Source organism: Candoia aspera, chromosome 1, assembly GCF_035149785.1.
Source record: "Candoia aspera isolate rCanAsp1 chromosome 1, rCanAsp1.hap2, whole genome shotgun sequence".
NCBI classification, from domain to species: Eukaryota; Metazoa; Chordata; class Lepidosauria; order Squamata; family Boidae; genus Candoia; species Candoia aspera.
Genome location: NC_086153.1, coordinates 235,079,418 through 235,100,438, shown reverse-complemented (window position 1 = coordinate 235,100,438; position 21,021 = coordinate 235,079,418). Strand labels below are relative to the sequence as shown.

General features: G+C 41.0%; 1 protein-coding gene across 2 annotated transcripts; it reads left to right on the top strand.

Moving 5' to 3' along the window:
* The first annotated feature begins 754 nt into the window (after positions 1–754).
* On the top strand, positions 755–9,961 carry LOC134487433 (veficolin-1-like). Of its 2 annotated transcripts, none has more exons than XM_063289236.1 (8): positions 755–914; positions 2,679–2,816; positions 3,555–3,612; positions 3,921–3,961; positions 5,049–5,182; positions 5,828–5,957; positions 6,808–6,942; positions 9,675–9,961. In XM_063289236.1, the coding sequence occupies exons 1-8, from the start codon at positions 815–817 to the stop codon at positions 9,923–9,925; spliced, it is 987 nt and encodes a 328-aa protein (XP_063145306.1). In that variant the 5' UTR covers positions 755–814; the 3' UTR covers positions 9,926–9,961. The 2 variants fall into 2 exon arrangements, with proteins under 2 accessions (XP_063145306.1, XP_063145305.1); XM_063289235.1 differs by having other exon boundaries at positions 3,555–3,617; positions 3,926–3,961.
* The last annotated feature ends 11,060 nt before the right edge of the window (positions 9,962–21,021 follow it).

The following is a 21,021-nucleotide window of genomic DNA, read 5'->3' as shown; positions in this document are numbered from 1 at the left end:
CTGATAGATATTAATCTACTTTCTAATCTTTTTCTTTTTTCAGTCTGTAGTGGAAGGCAAACGGAAGAGGGGCCGACCAAGGGCAAGGTGGATGGATGATATTCTAGAGGTGACGGACTCGTCCCTGGGGGAGCTGGGGGTGTTGACGACTGACAGGAAGCTCTGGCGTGGGCTGGTCCATGAAGTCACGAAGAGTCGGAAGTGACTAAACGAATAAACAACAAAAAAATATTTTTAAAAACAGTTTAGTCTATGCTCACATCTGCCCAGGCTTAAAATACATTTGTAATCTGTAAGAACATATGGAAATTGCAGAAAAGATTAATAGGTATTAATTTTTGGACATACATCACATGGCATCAACTTTGTCAGGCTAGTTATGGGGGTATTTATCCAAGAAGGAAAACTGTAAGAGCTGACATATTTGTTTACCTGAAGTGCAGATCACTCATGTTTCTGCTTCTTTCTTTCTGATAATAGTGGCTAAAAGATCCACAGTGTTCCACAGAAAATGCTCAACAAAGAACAAAGGGGTGGGGAAAATAATGCAATGCAGGGATTTCTGTCATTTCTAGAAATCCATCCCTCATTTGTAAATACCGTGAGAGGTGCCAAGGCTTGTGAAAGCAGGTGTTGCAAAACAAGACTTTCAACATTAGTTTCCTCCTGTACCTTAGCAAGGAAATTCTATTATTTCCTCATCGCTCTGTTTACAGAATTACTTAGCATTGCTATATATACAAGAAGGCATAGTCCTCTCAGCCCAGCTCAAAGAGAGATTCAAGGGACAGCAAACTAGGTTCCCCAAGGCAAGATGACAATTTGGATTGGTTCTTGCTTCATATTCCTGGTTGCTCTGTCTGTGGAGAGAGGATTGTCCACACAGGAGGAGACAGAAACCAACTGCTGTGTACGTGAGTGTCAACTGGCCCTTTCCATGCTGAGCCAGTTAATTAAGAACGATTGGTCTAGAGAGCTTCCTCCATAACTGTAGGGCACTTCCTCATCAGTGGGAACTCCATCTCCTCTCATTCCAGCTCCTGGGACGGCCCCTCCCTTCAGAGAAGGTGCTGCCTGGTCCCTTTGCCACAGCTCCAGGCAATAGCTGATTTTGGTTTTTATTTTTTCCTCATTGTGAAAAGCAAATGCAACAAAGGGAGAACAAGGGAGAGGCGGGGGGAGGCACTGACTGGTGGCCATTTTGTGCTTGGTTATTGGCCAGAGGGAGGAAGCTCTGGCTGGTTCAAGCTGGGGACAGAGGGTAGGGAATTGTTGTTTGAGGAGCAAAGTTGGCAGACCTACAGAAGGAGCATTAATGAAGTTAGAGCAGTTCTAGGAGAAGGATTTAATGGATGGATAAAGAAATAGCCAAGTGGAGCTTATATTTGGCCAAAAAGACATGCCTTAAAAAGATGCCTCCTTTATTCTGTAACAGGCACTTTTTCCCAGCCTGAAAGATGCTCCTAACCAGACCACAGGGAGCTTTGTGCCAAAAGCACTTTCATGCATAAGGGCTGAGCTGATCTGAGATCAGTGCTAACCTTGCAGTTGTGAGAGGCTCCAGCTAGGCTTCACGTGCTGGATCCATCAGCTTTGGAAGTGGATCAACTTAGCTCATACTCCAGGGTAAACGCAGTGAAGACAGTTTTGCAGGATTTCCACTTCTGCTGGAGTTCCCCATTGGCAGAAACACAGATCACCCAGTTCCTGGAGATTCAACTCCCCAAGTCAAAGTTACCCTGGCACCTTGCCACTTCTCCCCAGCAGCACCGAGATGGGACTTTGCCATTCTGCTTGCTGCAAGAAGCAAAGACTGGAATGGAAGAGGGTGGGGCCCCACCTAAGTCCTTTTTTTTAAGCATTCTGCCATTGGCCAGTTGGAGGGATGCGGGTGGCTCACAAAGCAGCTGGTGAGGTCGCTTGCTGCAGATCAGAGAGCAAAAAGGCTGCCTAGGCTGGATGGGGTCAGAGACTGAAGCAAAAGAGGGGACCAATTACACATCTTGTGAAAATTGAGTTAAATCTGTCAATAAATATCAGGTCTTTAAAACATATGGATTTGGTATTTCTGCATATCACTAAATACACACCAACTCAGGTGTGTGTCTTTTTATATGTAGTGAATGTATAACCTGTACATTATCAAAGAATTTACCTAACAAGTTTTAAGTATACATTTGAAAATATAAATGAAAAGAAAGAAATCTGATTCTTCTACATACAGACGGATTTATTAGAGAATAAATATTTCCTGGGCAATCAATGAACTGCACTTTTGTGGAAACACCTGATTTCCCATTATATAAGGTATGAGAGATAATCAACTAGAATATTTTAAAGGGTAATACATACACATTAACATCAAGGATGGGTTCCTGGGTGTAACCTGTTCATTTTATTGTTCTTCCTCCCGCCCACCCCCCACCCCCAGTTTTCTCCAACAGTTCAAGAAACGCAGGCTTTAAAAGCTCCTCGTGACTTTAATAAGAGTGGAGGAGAGCTTGAACTTGTTCCAGATTTCCCATCATAGAAATCCAGCATTATCTGCTGCATCATCCTGGCTTTCTAGCATCCAAACCAGGACTACCTTGATTTAGTATGGCCTGTTAGTCTGCGAGGGAAACCTCGCTGCTTCTCTTTAGCTTTTTACTCTGTTTATGCTCTTTCTCCTGTTCCAGAGCTGAAGGACTTAGCACAATGCAGAGGTGGGACGACTGTTCTCCAGGGCCAGGCAGGGATACCTGGAATTCCAGGGGTGCCAGGAACAAATGGACTTCCTGGGGCCACGGGTGACCCAGGACCTCAGGGCCCCCCAGGTAAGTTGATGTCTACTTCTGTTGACAATTTGGTGTCAGGTAGATCTAGCAGCTTATTTGCTCTGTTTCCTAGTATCGGGGGGAAAACCCCCTAGCCTGGCCTGCGTAGAGGAGAGGAGGTTGGGGCAAGCATCACAAAGGTTACTGCAGAGGGATGAAAACAGTGCCCTGACTCTCAAATCCCAGCTAGGAAGGGACTGTGCCATACTAACAAGGCTGCACTTAGGTTCAGGAAGAGGAATTTAAAAGGCCGATGACTGTACAGTAATAGCAGTCGGGGGGTGCTCCGGTAGTTGGGACTTCTAGATCTTTTTCAGGGAGGGTGGAATGTATCATTCTGTGAAAGGAACTGTTCTTATGCACTCCAGCTTTCTTCCTTTCTAGGGATCAGGCAGCTCTTTCCTAGCAAGGTGTTATGGTCTTCTCAGTGCTTGAGAAAGCTGAGGAAAACTTGAAAAACACCGCAAGTTCAGAACAGCTATACCTTCTTCCATTATGTGGAAAATGGATGGGTAGCTCTCCTCTTCATCTCCACCTCCTTCCCGACAAAAAGCTTGGACTTGATGCCCTGAAAGGCCCCTTCCAGTGCTACAAGCTGTGAAACCAATCCCCCTTCCTCTTTGCTGCATTGCTGTCTAGCTACCCTGATGTATTTACTAGCACAGGCCAAGGTTTGGGAAGCTGTTTTCTGGGTATATTCCAGCTGTTCTCTAAGAAGCATTGTTCTGTTCTGCTTAGGTGGAAAGGGCTCTGATGGGATACCTGGAAAAGCTGGACCAAAGGGAGAGAAAGGGGACAAAGGTAATGGATCTTCAAAGCGTTTTTCTTCTGAGGGGGCAGATGGAAATCCCAGGCCACGTGGCCAGAAAACAATATATTCTTGCTCATGCTTTTGCTGGGGTGATCACTCTGCAAGACAAGCTCTTGGCAGCCTATTTCCTATAACTCTATTCCTCCGTGCAAGAAAATAGAAAACAAACTTGCACAGAAAAAGGTGTTGTTATATTCAGAGTTTGTGAAATAGTTCTCATGTTCACTTTTCCTTTTACTTGGAGGCCTGAGTTTGTTCAGCTCACAAGCAGTTTCCCCCCCCCCCTTCCTTTCTACAGGGGAACCCTGCCGCTCGGAAGGCTGTCAGCAGGAAGGTACGTCTAAGCATTCTCCACTTGCTCATTCGGTCACTTTGACCCTTCCCAGCTGATAGCCTTGCAGTCTGGAGAATTTTGGGTGCTTAAGCTCATCTCAAAGGTACCAGGATGGGACAGTTGGGTTATTTGTTTAATTTTTATACAGATATACACCCCAAGCATTCCTGGCACATCACATTTCTCCTAAATATAATAATAGATGCACAGAGATCTGTTGCAAACCAAGAATTTATCAAAATGACAGCACGTGCACCATGATAACATGATGTCAGCTCTGCCCTTACGCACTTGCATTTTGACATCTGATGCAAGTATGTAATCTGCAGGTTTTGTGCCATGTGTCATGAGCCATGTTTTGTCACTTGGCCCCTGGCCCTCACTGCAGATGCCTATGAGATGGTTTCAGGCTTACAGATCAACCTTCTTCAGCTTCTTATTGTCCAGATGACAGCTCTGTGCTCCCATCATTCTTATTAAGATCACTTTTGCTTACTGGAGATGATGGGAAGTGATGGAATCAGGACTGGCATGAAAAACTACAGGAGGGAGGAAGTTGAAGCGTGCAAGAGTTACAAGTTAGAAGCAAACTTTCAGGTTTCAAACCATGCAGAAAAGTTAAAAATATGCTCAAATACCTTGGGAAGATGTATCCATGTATGTCATTTTATGTAGTTATAGTTCTGTAATAAGAATGAGCAGCAAGGCTGCACTTGGAGTGCCATCCCAAGATAATTCAGCACAAGTGACATCATCTTGGTCTCAACTTTTTGATCTCCCTTTGTTTGCCCTTCATCACTCGGGATAATAAACGTAGAACAGCCTGAAGAGGCTGGAACAGATAACAGATTAGACTAGTACAAATTCACTGATCACAGGTTAAGGATCATCGTGATGCATTTCATATGCAGCTATCAGCCTTCCCCAACTTGTGTCTTCTAGAACTGTTGGACTCCATCTCCCATAATCCCACCCAGATGGCATAACCAATAGCTTGCACAGAGATCTGTAGTTGTCCCACCATATAGATTTCCAGAACAGAGAGGACCTGAACTGATCCACACATTCCCCCCTATTCTTCCCCCAGAGGCAAGAGCCAGACACTGCAAGGAGCTCCAGGGACTTGGAGAGACCCTGACTGGCTGGTACACGATCTACCCAACCCCAGGGAAAGCAATGGTGGTTTTTTGTGACATGGAGACAGATGGAGGAGGCTGGTTGGTAAGTCAATGATCTTAGAGAAGCTTGCTTCCAACGTAATGAAAGCAGGAAAACGTCTTTTTCTTCGTTAGGCTGCTCATAGTAATAATCAAAGGCTAGCTCAGCTTTTTCCAGCCTGGCTCCCTCTAGATCTGTTGGGGTGTCAGCACCTAGAGTCCCGGCTATTGGCCTGCTGGCTGAGAATTCCAAGGGCTGCTGCCCCAGCATTCCTGGAGGGGGCCAGGTTAGAGAAGCTGTATTACAGGAACCTCTCCTCTGCCTGTCTGAAGCAGAGTCCAGGCGACCCTGGGCCCACCCCCTCCTCAGCATCCATCCCCACAAGCTCTGCAAAGAAGAGAAGGCAACCCACACTCTACAGCAGTGTGGGTTTCTCAACCTTGGCAACTGTAAGACCTGTGGACTTCAGCTCCCAGAATTCCCCAACACTGCTGTAGAGAAAAATAGGCAATCCCTACTTCAACTTAATTTTTATTGCTTGCTTTTTTGGGTCCTGTACACTGAGGGAAGGGCAGGCAAAGGTGGCCTTTCATACTGCATTTTATGCCCAGGGAACGTGAGTAGGAGTGCTTCCAAACAAGCCTGTGTGAGAGACCCAACTCGAAAAGGTATAATATTAAGAAAAGCAGCTTCTCTCTCTCCACCCAGGTCTTCCAGAGGCGACAGGATGGATCAGTTGATTTCTACCGTGACTGGGAATCATACAAGAAAGGATTTGGGAGGCAAAGATCAGAATTCTGGCTGGGCAATGATAAGATCCATCTTCTCACCAGCTCTGGTAGGCCCCAAATATCCTCTTCTACCTGATGCTCAATCCAATAGTCCTTTTACGTGGGTAATGCTTAACTTTATCGTAATTAATTTATAAGGAAAGATAAATATCAATCCTTCCAGATTCTGCCCTTTAATGTTACCAGAGACTCTGTCAACATCACAGGGACAAAATATGCATAAAAGAAAGACTCTGATCTGTTCATGTCAGTCCATAAGACTTAACTTCCATTTCCTTCCATAAAGAGTAATGGTACTTTCCAAATTCATAAATCTGAGAAAAATATACCTTTTTTCCTGTAATTTTTGGAAATTTTCTCAGAGCTTTATGCAGCATGATTCCCCAAGGCAGTTGATCACTAACCGAGGAATAAAATGTTTAAAAATGGGGAAAAGAAGAAAGTTGCCTTCTTTCTCATAAGGGACCACGCATTATTATTCTTTTTTTTTTTTTTAAAGTGGAGCCAGGACACCCCAGCAGCAAACTATATCCCCTCTCATTGCCTCACCCATTATATGTAGTTATTAAAAAGTTATTAAAATATTGACTTTGTGAAGGTAATAGAAAGTGGCAGGGCAGAGGATCACTTTCTGGCTAATTATGCAAAAAGTCCAGACAAAGTTCAAGTGGAATCCCAACAGTGCTTTAATTCACCTGGGCCAACACTTGTGCTCCTGTGACTCTCTTCCTCCATGTTGGTTCATTCCCTTTGCTTTTGGACTAGAGTGACTCATATCCCACTGTGATCATCTACCTGTGGAATGAAAGTGTACTATACCGATCAACAGGCTTCCCTTCAAGGGTTTCTCCATCACCAGCGTTCATTCTCTGATAGCATCTGTTCTTTGGGGTTCAGGAACACAGCAGCTGCGGATAGATGTGGAAGATTTCAATAGTTCCACAACCTTTGCGATGTATTCCAGTTTCAGAATCGCAAATGAAAGTGAAAACTACAGGCTAACGGTGGGCTCCTATTTGGATGGCAACATGGGTGAGTAATCCAGAGAATGCATGCACATTTCAATACCTTGTTATGGACCATAAAACACAACAATTATCTTCAGACAGTTAAAAATCTATCATACAGCAGTTGGTTTTCCAAAGGCATTTAGCCAAGTCGTATGAGCTTCAAGGCACCATATAATTCTTGTGATTTTGCCCTCAGCCTCTGTTCATAAGAAGTGTATTGTATTATTTTTGACAGTGAGTTTCAGAGTTAACATTATGGCTAATAGTGAACAAAAATACATTATTTCAGTACAGTTGCATGTAGTATTACACTTCATGGATTTCTATAATCCTTTAAAGTCAGCTGGGCGACCTGGGGCCAGTCCTTCTCTCTCAGCCCAACTCACCACACAGTGTGGTGGTTGTGGGGAAAATAGGAGGAGGAAGGAGTATTTGGTATGTTCCCCACCTTGAGTTATTTATAAAAATAATAAAGGCAGGATAGAAAATAAATAAATAAATCCACCCAAATGCTGATGGTCAGTTACCATATTTTGCATGGTGAATTCTGCAAGCTAACTAAGTCTGAGTATAGAAATACTTCCTTTTGTCAGCCCTGAACTGGTAGTCCTTGACTTATAACCATTCATTTAGTGACTGTTCGAAGTTACAACAGTGCTGGAAAAAGTGACGTACAATTGGTCCTCGCACTTATGACCGTCGCAGCATCCCTGTGGTCACATGAACAAAATTCAGGCACTTGGCAACTGGCATGCATTTATGATGGTTGCATCATCTGGGGTCACACGATCACCATTTGCAACCTTCCCAGCCGGCTTCCAACAAGCAAAGACAATGGGGGAAGCCAGATTTGTTTAATGACCATGTGATTCACTTAACAACCATGGCAAAAAAGGACGTAAAATTGGGTGTAACTCACTTAATGACAACCTCATTTAGCAGTGGGAGTTCTGGTCCTAATTGGGGTCATAAGTAGAGGAGTACTTGTAAGTTCATTTAATTGGGGATCCTATAGTTCAAGTGCTGCAACAAAACCATATTTTTATTATTTCACTATATATTTAGATGTTCTGTAGGTTAAGGTATAAGCTAGAAATAATTTTATAAATAAATATTCCTAAATTATAATACTAATAGTTTTATTATAATTTTCAAAACCTGTATCATCCTTAAGTCAGCTTATTGTGAACTTTCAGTTGACTGTGATCATGCCTTGCTTTGAAAAAGTCTTTATAGAGACCAAAAATCGTATTTGGATTTCCAGAAAAAGATTTAAGACTTTACAACAGAATCTTTTTTATAGGCTTTTCTCTACACACTCTACTCTACTCTACTCTGTTCCAGGCTTGACATCTTCCCGTTAGGGTGCTGGAGAGAAAATATTGTTGTGTCCCTCTCTTGGAACATTTATATCTGTGTCAATATGAAGCTATCAAAATATGTAGACGTAGTCCTCATTTAGCAACCACAATTGGGACCAGCAACTCGATTGTTAAGCAAAGTGCTAAGTGAAACTGCGACTGTGCTTATGATCTTACTTCAGCTTTCCTTTGCTTTACAGACCTGCAAAGGTCATAAATGCAGGCACTGGTCACAAAGTTACTTTTTCATCACCATGTAACTGTGAATAGTCGCTAAACGAGGCAGTTGCTAAATGAGGCAGTTGCTAAACAAGGACTACCTGTATTGCCTGTGTTTTGCTGCCCTGTCCTTTTATGACAGGAGGTGCTCCAAGTGAGTAACTCCTTCCTTACTGTTTAGGTTGGCCTGAAGAATTAACCAACCAACTTTAAGCTTTTGAGTCAGTTTTGACTTCTGGCAACCACATGGACAAGTCCCTGAGGTCTTCTTGGCACGATTTCAAATGTGGTTTGCCATTGTCTCCTTCTCAGGGCTGAGAGAGAATGACTGGTCCAAAGTTACCTGGCTGGCTTTGTGCCTAAGGTGGGACTAGAATTCACCGTCTCCCAGTTTCCAGACTGGTGCCTTAAGTACTATGCCAAACTGGCTGTCTGGCCTGAAGAGGAAGTAGTATATTTTCTGTTAGGGGATTGGTCCATTAATATATCTGTGAAAGGAATTAAATTCTGATGTATTGCACTTTGCCACCAGGAAGCAAAAGGTTTGAATTTGGTCTTAGGGTTACTTTTCTATTATTTTGTGTTATTTTATGTCATAGTGTATTTTTTAAATGAAACTCTGTTAACTGCATCATGTGTAGTATATATTTGATTCTTTCTTACTTTTTGGTCTTTGATCATGAATAAATAAATAAATAATTTCCAGAACTGCATGTAGATGTTAAAACATGCATTAAATATAATACACATATATGTATATATAATACAATAATTTACATTTCTCATATAATAGCATGTTGGTAATCTTATTACATTGCTTTATGTTGGATGGTCGTTTAGTTGGGGTTAGGATGTTATGAAGCCTAGCTGTTTGTACTTCTAAACCATGGTTTATAGCTTGACATGTGACATGAATCTAGTCAATTAGGGTTCATTGAATAAACCATAGTTAAGCAAACAATGGTATAAGATATTCTTTTCCCCCCTACCTGGTAATGTGATAGACTGAATTGGGAATTTCTGCATGTAAGTTGTGTATTCTGCCATTATATTTTATTCCCTACTGAATTCTTCCTAGCAGAGAATACATGCATTTTTCACTGCTATAGCATTGTGACTAAAACCAACAATACAGTAAATTCATTGATTTTCTGCTCTGATTATCTTCATTCAGGTGACTCTTTCTCAGGACATAATGGCCTGGCATTCTCTACAAAAGACAAAGACAACGATACCTATGAACCCAAGAGCTGTGCCACAATTTATCATGGAGCCTGGTGGTACGGTGCCTGCCACTCTTCCAACCTGAATGGCCTGTATCACAAAGGGGAACATACCTCTTATGCTGATGGCATCAACTGGGCTGCTGGGAGGGGGCACCATTATTCTTACAAGTATGTGGACATGAAAATTAGACCTCAATAGGTGAAATATCAGTATATTTGGAATTGTTTAACTCTGGAGCCCTTGATGCTCTCGGAACCTTGTTGTTTTCTTGCAGACATTTCATTGCCAGACTAGGCAACATCTTCAGTGCAAAGAGGGAGTGGGCCTTGCTCTCAGTTTATAAACCGTGACTTACCCTGCTGGTGTTGGTGGGGGTGTTGTTCTCTCCTTGGGAGTTCTTTGATTGGGCTGTTGTTTGCTGCTTGATTGATTGCCTGAGTTAATTGTTCCTTGATTAGGGTGTATTGTGCTGTTTGATGGTTTATCTGGTGTTAATCCTAGTGTTGATTTTTGCATATCTGGGTGTTGATCGCTGGTGAGGAGGTGTTCTGGTCTTTTGGCTTTTCTATTGTCCCTTTTGAATGGTATGTAAATGTTGTTTACCTCTATGTGTCTGTTGATGTGCCAGGCTTCCAGGAATTCTCTGGCATTTTTGGATTTGGCTTGGGTTAGGATGCTCACAGTTTCCCAGCTGAAACTATGGTTTAGTCTGTCCATGTGTTGCGAGATTAAGGAGTTCTCATCGTGTCTTCTGACTGCTAGTTGGTGTTCGTGGATGTGCTCTGCTAGTCTTCTGCCTGTCTGTCCTACATAGTTTTTTAAAACTATGGTTTTTAACATAGTTAAACATAGTAACATTAACAGAGTTTTTTAACATAGTTTTTAAACTCTGCCTTGCTGAGTGGATTTATTAGCAGATGAATGTCCTTATGAATTCTGTTCCTGAAAAAAGCAAACTAAATGGTGGCTATCCAAACTACTGCACATGCATATGCATGTGCGTGCACACACACACTCACACACACACAAAGGGCACAAATAAATAAATTCGGGAATTAACGGTATCTGAAAAGAAAAGGCTAGTTTGAGAATTGAGGGTACCCAACTGTCTCTTGCATGAGAATTAAGATCTTCAATTTGGGATGTTATCCACTGTTATCTTACAGAAGGCCATTAGATAGTAAATTGTGATTGCAGGTCTAGAATCCCCACACTGTGATCACAAAGTCGTCATTCTGATTATAGTATCATCCCTGGATGTAATGGGTATCCCAGAAGGAGCTTACAACACTGATATCATTTTTCAATTATATGATCTATTTAATACTCTTGCAAAGTCTCCCCATTCCTGGGGTTGTGGCGTGAGGCTGCCTTGTATCACTATAAAGCTGAGAGCCAAAGGAAGCATGGGCATTACTGATCCACTTGAGCTGATGAGGTGAACCTGCAAGGCTTTGCAACCTGAGGATGTCACTTTGAACTGACTGGTCATTCCAGGAAAGGAGGAAAGTATTGCCTCGAAAGAACTAAATCTTGACAAGGTTTCTCCAATCACAGATTTTCACAGATACATTTTAATGGAGACAATTAAACTAACAATGTGTGAACAGATTTTCTTTCCTTTTGGAGGAAGGTTTTATTTTCTATATTGCAACTTGGAAAGAGGAACACTAAAGGAAATATCCATACTCATTTCTGAAAATATGTAAGATACATGGATCTTACTCTACTAAACAACATCAACCTGATTCTCAGTCTGAAAATAGTAGACAGATGTTTTTTTCCCTTTGTTTATTGCTCTGTCCCCAGATATTTTTACCAAATCCCCAAAAGCACACCAGTGAAATATGACAGGATCCTAGTACAATTATTAGTACCATCACCTCAGCATTGCGTTGTGTGGTGCAGGGGGAGGGAACTTTAAGAGGATGCTGAAGCAAATTCCCAGCAGCTGTTGTGGCCAATTTGAAGCGATCTTGGAACTTGCAGTTCAGATTCCCTGCCATCAGCACAGTATTTTATGAAGGCACACCTTTGCATTGATGTATAATTCATTATATAACATTTGGGAATAAATGGTACTGAAGAATTCCTAATGTTCAAATTCTGCCCTGTGTTTCTTTGTTATACTACATGGGGAGGTTATGAAATCCTAATGTTCATGTGTGCATACCCTCATAAATGTCTGTGAACATTCCTCTCATGCATGTGAGCCAAACGTAAGTGAAGCTACCAGGTATGAAGAAGAGAGAGCAAAACAGCAACCTGCACAAAAGAAACAAAAGCTTTTGAGTTAGGATATATGGAAGGAACCTTGTACAGTGTGTTGAACTTCTGCAAAAAGAGAGCGTGTGTGTTAATACAGCGTATAAATAAAAATGTTTTTACAGGTAGTCCTTAACCTACAACCATCCATTCAGCAACCTATGATGATGCTGAATGAATGGTGGTTATGACCGGTCCTTGGAGTTCCGGTTGTCCCAGACCCCCTGCAGGAAGTTGCCTCGCCTAATGACCATGGGATTTGGTTAATGACGGCAACCAGTACTGCAGGGATTGCCATCGCTAAGTAATGTGGTCATGCTTTATGACTGCATCCTTTCGAAATGGAAATTCCAGTTCTAATTGCTGTTGTCAGTCAAGGGCAACTGTACATGTTTAGGCATGAGGTGAGCCCTCTTCCACCCTGGTGATCAAACAGTATTGTGACTGGAAGCTTATAGTGTGTGAAATCTTGATATATCCCTCCTATTTCTATGGATGGGGCTGTTTCAAGACACTTGCTCTTAGGTCGGCTTGCCATCTATTGAAGGAAAGGAGCACATTTTCATTCTTGCTAATGCATGGTGGTCAATTTCATCTCTTCTTCTAGCCTACTGAGTGCAGATGCAAAGAAGGGGACAGAGGGAATAAGCCCAAATAGAATTAAAACAGCTGGGATCAATCTTGGGTGCATTTTGCTCTGGACCCAGAAGAGCCAGGACACTGAAAAGCTGGTCATCTGGAAGAGCCTAGAGACAGTGCAATGGAGGCTGACAAGTTTTCTGTACTTTTCCATTAGATTTGTTTTGCATTTATTAGCATCCTCCAACTTTCCCACTGAATGAATTTCTATTGCATTATGACGTGCTTCCCATGGACTATTTTACTATTAGGAAAAGACATGTAACAAATTTCATTATTTTATGATGCAGGCAATGAGTCTGTGTCCCTTGCCTTATACTATCAAGAGTGACATAGCTCATTAGACCCAAGTTATATAAAGGGGGGTTAAATTTTAACCAGTTGCTAAAAAGTAGTCAAATATTAAATGGGAATCTAGCACACAATGTTTTCCAAATACATACAAACATATCTGGCTTCTTTGAAAACTACTACGTGTAAAGCAAGCCTCCACTTCCATCTATAAAATGTTCAGGGTCAATATGCTATGAAGACTTTTAGGTATAGAAAAAAATTGCTATTGTAGAAGTAGAGTTGATTTACTTATTAAATAGATTTATATGACCACCCAACTTGCATATGTGACTCATTTAAAACAATACAAAGACAAACCAGAAAGCAGCAAAAGCATAAAATTCTGTAATAGTTGCCAAGAACAACCCCAATAAATACTCAATGGTAGCAGCATCTCATGGGCCATCTAACCTCCTGACCCCCATGCTGGTAATTCCATCTAGGAACATAGTATCAGTTCTATGGTATCAACTGGGAGAGGGGAAGAAGAAAGGGAAAAGTCAAATTCAAGAGTTAAACATTCCAGATTGTGCTTTTAAGATACCGCCTTCAACAGACACTCTGTTTATATACCTCTATGTCTCAGTCAGTGAACATATCACCACAGAATTGTGCCAAGGCTCAGGAAAGCAGCACCCCCCCGTTGTGAAGATGTAGAACAGGGAGAATTGTGGCAGTGATTACAATTAAGACACAAAGAATGTCATCATTCTGTAATTACTATAAATTCTGCCAAGTATTTCCTAAACTTGGTGTGTGAGAGAGGAACATCTCTGCTATGTACTAGCATTGGAACAAGTTCCTTACTGTATTGTGTGCATGGTTGTGTTCAATTCCCCATCTTCATATCACTGTATTGATCAAGCAATTGCGAACTGCTATGGTGATGAAACTGCCTAGGACTACTAAACCATGATATTATAATTTTGAATTCAAAGATGGAGGAGCAACTATGTCAAGTCTTCCTTGTGCTGTTCTGTTCATGTCAAATTAGCTAACATACACTCATTGCTGAGTTATAGGAAATATAAAAAATATTGCTATTAATCTCTTTAAAGTGACAGGGAGTTTGGTTCCAATTCCACTATTAAGTCAGAAGGAGAAGCAGCTTCCTGAGGAATGGTAAACCTGGCGTTCGCTACACAGATCACCGCCATCTGGAGATTTTCCGCCTAACTGATCAAAAACTGGTGTGCTGTATTATAACCCAAATCACCAATTCAACACCGCCTATTAAGCAATGACCATAACCTGTCTTAAAACGACCTGTAAATAAAAAACCCCATGCAATGGACAATTATGCCTTTGTAGTCAGCTAAATAAACCGACAGACTCAAACAAAAACATTCTTATTTCTCCCCGTGAGAAAGGACATTACGATGATGACATCCAGTGAATTCACTCCTTGTTTTCCCAAGGGAGAAACCACTTCCCGGCCTCTGGGGCTAGTCAAACTCGAGCTGCTAAACGCTAATTCCAAGACCTAAGCTTGAAGACCGATATACGGGTTACATTAAGTTGGTCATCTGAATACTGTAGGCTCCTTTTCAGGAATGGCTATTCCGCCTCTCCCCACCCCATGAGAATCTAGAACGCGAAGGGGGAGTGAACGCGGGCGGTCGAGCCCTCCTTCACTTTCCCCCGCTCCTCCGAAAGCCCCGCCCCGCCTGCGCCCTTTGCGTAGTCCCTTCAACCAAGCCACTCCCTTCCGGCTGCTCCTCTTCCGCCGCGCTTACGCTTTCGTCGTATTCCGCCCCTCTCCTGCCTTCGGAGAGACGCCTCTGCGGGTGGCGCTGCGCGAGCGTGCAACAATCTCTTTTCCCGGCCGACCTTGCGCAGACCTTCCCTGCCGAGGCCGAGGCGCGGTTTCGGTCGGCGCAGCTGCGGGTTCAAGGACGAGGCCGTTCTCGCGTTTTCCGCAAGAGGGTGTGCGGGTCGAGAGGCGACCACCGGGGGAGCAATGCTGGCTTTCCAGAAGGGGCTGCGGATGCTGAACGGGACCGTGAGGAGCCAGATCATCCCACGGGCAAAGATGTCCGCCAAGCCTGGAAAGAATACAATGTTGGTGAGAGCTTGTTTTTCTTTAAAGCTTCCGGGCCGGAAAAAAAAAATGGAGTCATGAAGGTCAGTGTTGCTGGGCTGAGGCTGTATAAAGCCTCTCTCACCTTCAAGAGCAGATTTCCGAAGGGCTCGGTCTCGTCTGAATTCAGTCACGTGGCTTGGGTTGTGCTTGAGAACGTCAGGAAGCAAAATGGGTCGGTGTTTCTCTCAAAGGATATTATTATAATTAATCTGGTAGGCCAAGACCTTGCCATACTGTACTTCTTTTCCGGACGGACTGAAATATGCGGTGGAAGAGGAAATGCTCCCAAGGACAATGTCACGTGCTTTTATGTCTTCTTTTAAAAAGGAAAAGTGGTCGTTTAAATGTGTACCGTATGCTCTGGCAGAGGACGTTCATCCCTGTCTCTATAGTACATGGAGTATAGCAACAGAAGGCCTTATAAATAGTTAATGAAAACCACAGATGTAAGCATGTAAGTTCCCATCTGCTCTCCTACACTCACTTGGCTTACTAAAATCAAAGATCGCAATATAAAAGCAGGAGAAGTTAACTCCTCACCCCCATAGTATTTTTCCCCTGAAATTCCTCTCCCTGTACAAAGGATCTAATAAGACTCTTGAGGTCCTCCTGAGGACCAATACTTTTCTGAGTCATCTTTCACCGGGAAAACGAAGCAGAGGGCTTTATGTTAAATAACCTCCCCCTCAAATATTTTTGGAGAGAATAGCAGTGTGCCTAAATTATGTACTATTTAAATGTGTAAGATTTGCTCTCAGTTAACAGCAGACTTTTAATTGCTTGTCACTTTAAGACAGAGTGTTTATATCCAACATCTTACAATCTTGAAAGCATTATATCTTTCTCCCCATTGCCTAATATTGTATCAATATGTACTACTTAAGAGGCTTCCAGCTTCCATTCACAGTGAAGAATAGGGTAGGTGGCCTGCACTAGCTGTTTAAAAAACCATTATGGTTTCTTAGATCAGAATGCTTCCACTCAAGGCATTTGTTGTGCAATTGTCTTGCTTCAAACAGACTTTTATGAGTGTAGGCTAGATAATGGCCTTTTTCAGTTGAACTCTCTTGTACATTCCCATCACATATCCCATCTTTTTCATTTCACAAGATATTGGTAAGAGGGGAAAGACCAAATGGGAAATTGTCTTCTAATGAGTAAGCATCTAGAAATACTGTACCTTAATTTCTGTTTCAAGACTACCTAAATTTTTAATGGTTTCTTGCAGCAAACATGATTGCATTATTTTTCATGTTCAAGATGTTCCTGCAGAAAAGCACTAATTGCATAAATTTTAAATAGCCTTAATGAGTCTGAGATTTATATTGCTATCCTTGTGTTGCTTGCTGCAAGAAATAAGTATAACATGATGGAATCCAATTTGAAAGTACTTTTAGGCTGTTCTTAAAATTCCCACAAGGAATCTGCAGGCATTTGTACTACTGAGGCAGCTGAGGATCATTAAGATCACAATGAGTATCCTATAGGCCATAAGTTATTTCCTATGTGAATTGCAAATTAATCACACATACAGTAAGTAATTTATGGAAGTTTGCACACAGTCCATAAGGTTTTCATATATGAACTAGATATGAAAACAACTAAAGAGTCACAAGTGCCCCATTCCCCCAACTTGAGCAGGCTACTACCTCTGGGGTGCTACAGATACACACTTACATATTTTTTTCAATTTACAGGAAAACATCATTGGATTCACAGTGATTTTCGCTGGCGGCTTTTTCCCAATTTGTTGGGTTATGGGCAATCTGGACAGTTATAGTAAATGAGAAGAAAAAGCTTTTGGGAACATGGTCACAAAGAAGAAAATGTCAGTAAGAAGAGCTATTCCTGGAGGCTTTCATTATTAAAAAATAAAATTTGAAAACTCACAGCAGCAAGTACAGGATTTTATTCAGAAAAAACAGTGTATGCTATCCATGACAGAATTAGATATTGGGGTTCTCTATATTATTACAAAAATATTTTTTGCAAATTTCAGACATACAAATTTAAATAAGCTTTCCAGGGACAGAAGGCACAGCTGGAACAAAGCAAAGTAGCCCCTGTATCTCCCACCTCATGAAATTTATATTACCAGGGAAAGAAGGTGTGAGCTGCAGAATGGTTTTTGGCACCAGCTGTGCTGTTTCAAATAATTTTATTTGCAGGACACTCAATCTTGAACTAAGTCATGCACATCTAGCCTAAAATGGTGCAATTCCATGCAGTTGGTTTATGGTTCAGTAGGTCATGTGAAAATGTGGTTGACTAAACCATGGCTAAGCTAATATAAGTAAATACAGATAGTCTTCATTTAACAGCAGCAATTGGGACTGGAATTTCCTCTGCTAAGCAACATGGTTGTAATGTGCGATGTCACATGACTGCATCACTTATTGACAGCAGTTCCTGCATTTCCTGGTTGCTGTCATTAAGCAAGGACATCATGTGGTTGCTATTTGGGACCTTCTGCTGGCTATCCATTGACTTTGCTTTTAGGAAGCTGGCATAGAAGGTTGCAAATGGCAATCATGTGACCATGGGATGCTTGGATGGCCAGAACTTTGAGGTTCAGTGATAAGTACCGTTCATTCAATGCCATTGCAAGTTTGAATGGTCGCTGAATGTGTGGTGGTTAAGGATCATCTGTCATAGTCTGGAAACAATATACTGATTTGTAACTATTGAACAAACATTGAGACAAGATAGGAGCTTCAGGCTTTATGAGAAAGGATGCAGGGAGTTACAGCCAAGGGCTACATTTCTGTTTCTGGGTTTGATCACACTTTTTAATATCCTAAGTACTGCACAGCTCAATAAAATACTATTTAGTTTTCCTCATAAGCAGAAAACTCAAGCTACTTTTATTTAAGAAGTTGTTTAACCAGGACTGCCAGTTGAACCTAATTAACTGTTGATGAAAAAACATGGCATTTATTTAACTAATTTAGGCTGGTTCCATTTTTACTGTTTCTATAAAATGCTTAAACCAGGGTTTCTCAACCAGGGTTTCATGGAATCCTAGGGTTCTGCGGGAGGTCACTAGCGGTTCCCTGGGAGATCACAATTTATTTAAAAAATTATTTCAAACTCTGGCAACTTCACATTAAAGAGGTAAATTTCATTATTTAGTTTATATACAGGCCTACACATGAAACAAAAACTTTAATTTTGTAACTTCTGGCCTACATTTGAGCCTGAATGTGCAGGGGTTCCCTGAGGCCTGAAAACTATTTCAAGGTTCCTCCGGGGTCAAAAGGTTGGCTTAAACAATGCACATGGAAAGGATGGTGACGTTAAATTATAATTCCTACCCTAGTGTCTTTCTACATCTAGCATGCTGAATAGGACTGCCATTACTTAAAATCTGAAGGCCACATACTTAAAGAGCTAGCATCGGAAGAGGGTAGATAGGGCACGTAACTTCAAAAAGTAACATTTGTGAGAAGAAATGAAGAGGCATTAGCTGATATGTCTGAACTGTGAAACAGTCCAGAATGAACTTTGCTTGTTCTATAAACACACTATGTAATTTTAGATAAGCAACTCAACTATTTAAATACCTCATATGCTGAATTACCCTAAACATATAACCCACAGGCCTTTGCGTATCTTTGAGTGTCGAGTGTTCAGGTTTTCAAGATACGTTCTTTGTACAGTGAAAATTTCACACTTGGTTAGAGAAGCTGAGATATCCTGATAATGAAATTACCTGCTAATTACCTATTATCCTGATAAAGAAATTACCTGTTATTTACTTTAGTAATAGCTGGGGTAAAAGAAACATTTAAATGAAAGGAATTTGGAAGAAAACAAGTTTTAATATTGGCATGGAAAAAAAGGCTGTAATTTGTTTTAAAAACTCATTGAACAAAATATATGAGGACAGGAAGTCTGTTTGTAAAATAAGATGCAATAGGTTTCGTAGCTAGGTTCCATTACATTGATTTCTTTTTTAAAATAATACACTAGTTTTTGGATATATCTATTTGCAGGCATTGTTCCAACTTGTATGGAATAAAGCTTGCACAATTTCTGAATACAGCTCTTAAGATTTAAAGGTAGTGCGTGACTACAAGTTTTTGGACAGAGTAAGGTAACATTTCAGATGAGCAAAGCTTCCGCAGATTTATATCCCATCTTTTATTTAGGAGCACAAGGCGGTATAGTTGCATTCTTTTTCCCCAATAATCCTGTGAGATAAGCCGGCCTGCATGTGTGTGACTGGCCCACTCATCCAGTGAACTTCTGTGGCTAAACCTGGTCTCCCCACTCCTAGTTCAGTACCTTAACAACTACATCACTTACAATCCATTCTCTGTGATTAGAAAAAAAAATGGGCACTCATTCCCTATCTGTCTTCCAAACATTTTATAGAAAAATTAGATATGGCTGAATATAGTGATCCTTTATTTTCTTTTTGTGGAGCACATTTGCTTTCACATAGTGCTCATATACATGAAACTCTTGACATAAGGATCCTGAGTTTCCCCATGAAACCACAATCAGATTCAAGCAGCTAAACTTTATCTCTAATATATAAACCCCTAGTATATAGTACACTATTGTAAGACTGGCCAGTGATATGCAATACTTTATTCAGTTGATTCAGAAGAACTTACCTACTTGATTTTGGGGGGTGGGGCTTTAAGTCATTCTTGACTCCTAGTGAAAGCCAGGACAAGCCCATGCAACATTTTTGGAAGTGGTTAGCCATTGCCTTTTTCCTAAGGCTGAAAGAGTATGACTGACCCTAGGTCACTTAGCTGGCTTTGTGCCTAAGGTGGGAATAGAACTCAGTCTCTTGGTTTCTAGCCTAGTGCCTTAACCGCTACATCAAACTGGCTGTCATTACAGGTAATCCTCATTTAGCGACTGTTCGCGGTTATGACAGTGATGAAAAAGTAACTTTGCAACCAATCCTCACATTTATGACTTCTGCAGGTCTGTAAAAGGAAAGCTAAAGTAAGATCATAAACACAGTCGCAGTTTCACTTAGCAACCACTTCACTTAATGAACAAGTTGCTGGTCCCAATTGTGGTCCTAAACGAGGACTATCTGTATTTGAAATGTAGTGGTACAATAATAATAAAATGGTTGCACACAATCTACACAACCCTAGATGTATGAATTAAGTGAGGTATGAAGGTTGTGATGCTGCCAGAATTATTTTAGATGAGCCAGCTTACCATATACAGAAGACAGCAGTTAAAACTCTTCATAGTTTATTGTTCTACTATTGCCCTTTAGTTTCCTTTGTCTCTTCTCTGCAAACCCAGCAGATAAGCTGTTGTAAATACCACTTACTGTTTTTCACTTGCAGAGCATTCAATTTTTGTTAAGACTTTTTTTAGAAAGCAATACTTATCATTACAGAACAGAGAAAATAAATGTACTCTTAACATTCTGGCATTCTCTAACACAAAAGCTCACTTTTTCTGTTTCCATCATAAAATGTTCAAATGTGTATTTTAAGAGGACTACTTATTAGTACACTATATTTTCATAAAAGAGAAAGAATTTGAACAGATGGATATATTAGTCAAGATATATTCCAGGAGAAAATCACAAGCACCTTTTTCAAGAAGCTGTTTTAATACAGAGGAGTCTAACTACTCAGATGATAGGGAAGGCAGGCATATTTAACAGACCTATGACTTTGCTTATCCTGCCATTTAAAAAATCAAACGGCCACTGTGTTACAACTTTTCCCCAAAAGATTGGAAACTGGAAATAAATACTGCATGTAAAACAAGTATCTTTGGAAACTACTATATAAACCATTTTCTTCCATTAATGTTGAAAGAAAACATACCAGAAATTAGAATTAGATCAGTAACACTGATACCACTCATGATCAGAATTTTTTAAACTATTTCTAAATCATCAAAAATCACATTGGGCCTCTTGAATAATACTGTACTGAATCCAAAATCAGCTTGTAAAAGAAAATCAATAGAAATGCACAAGAGG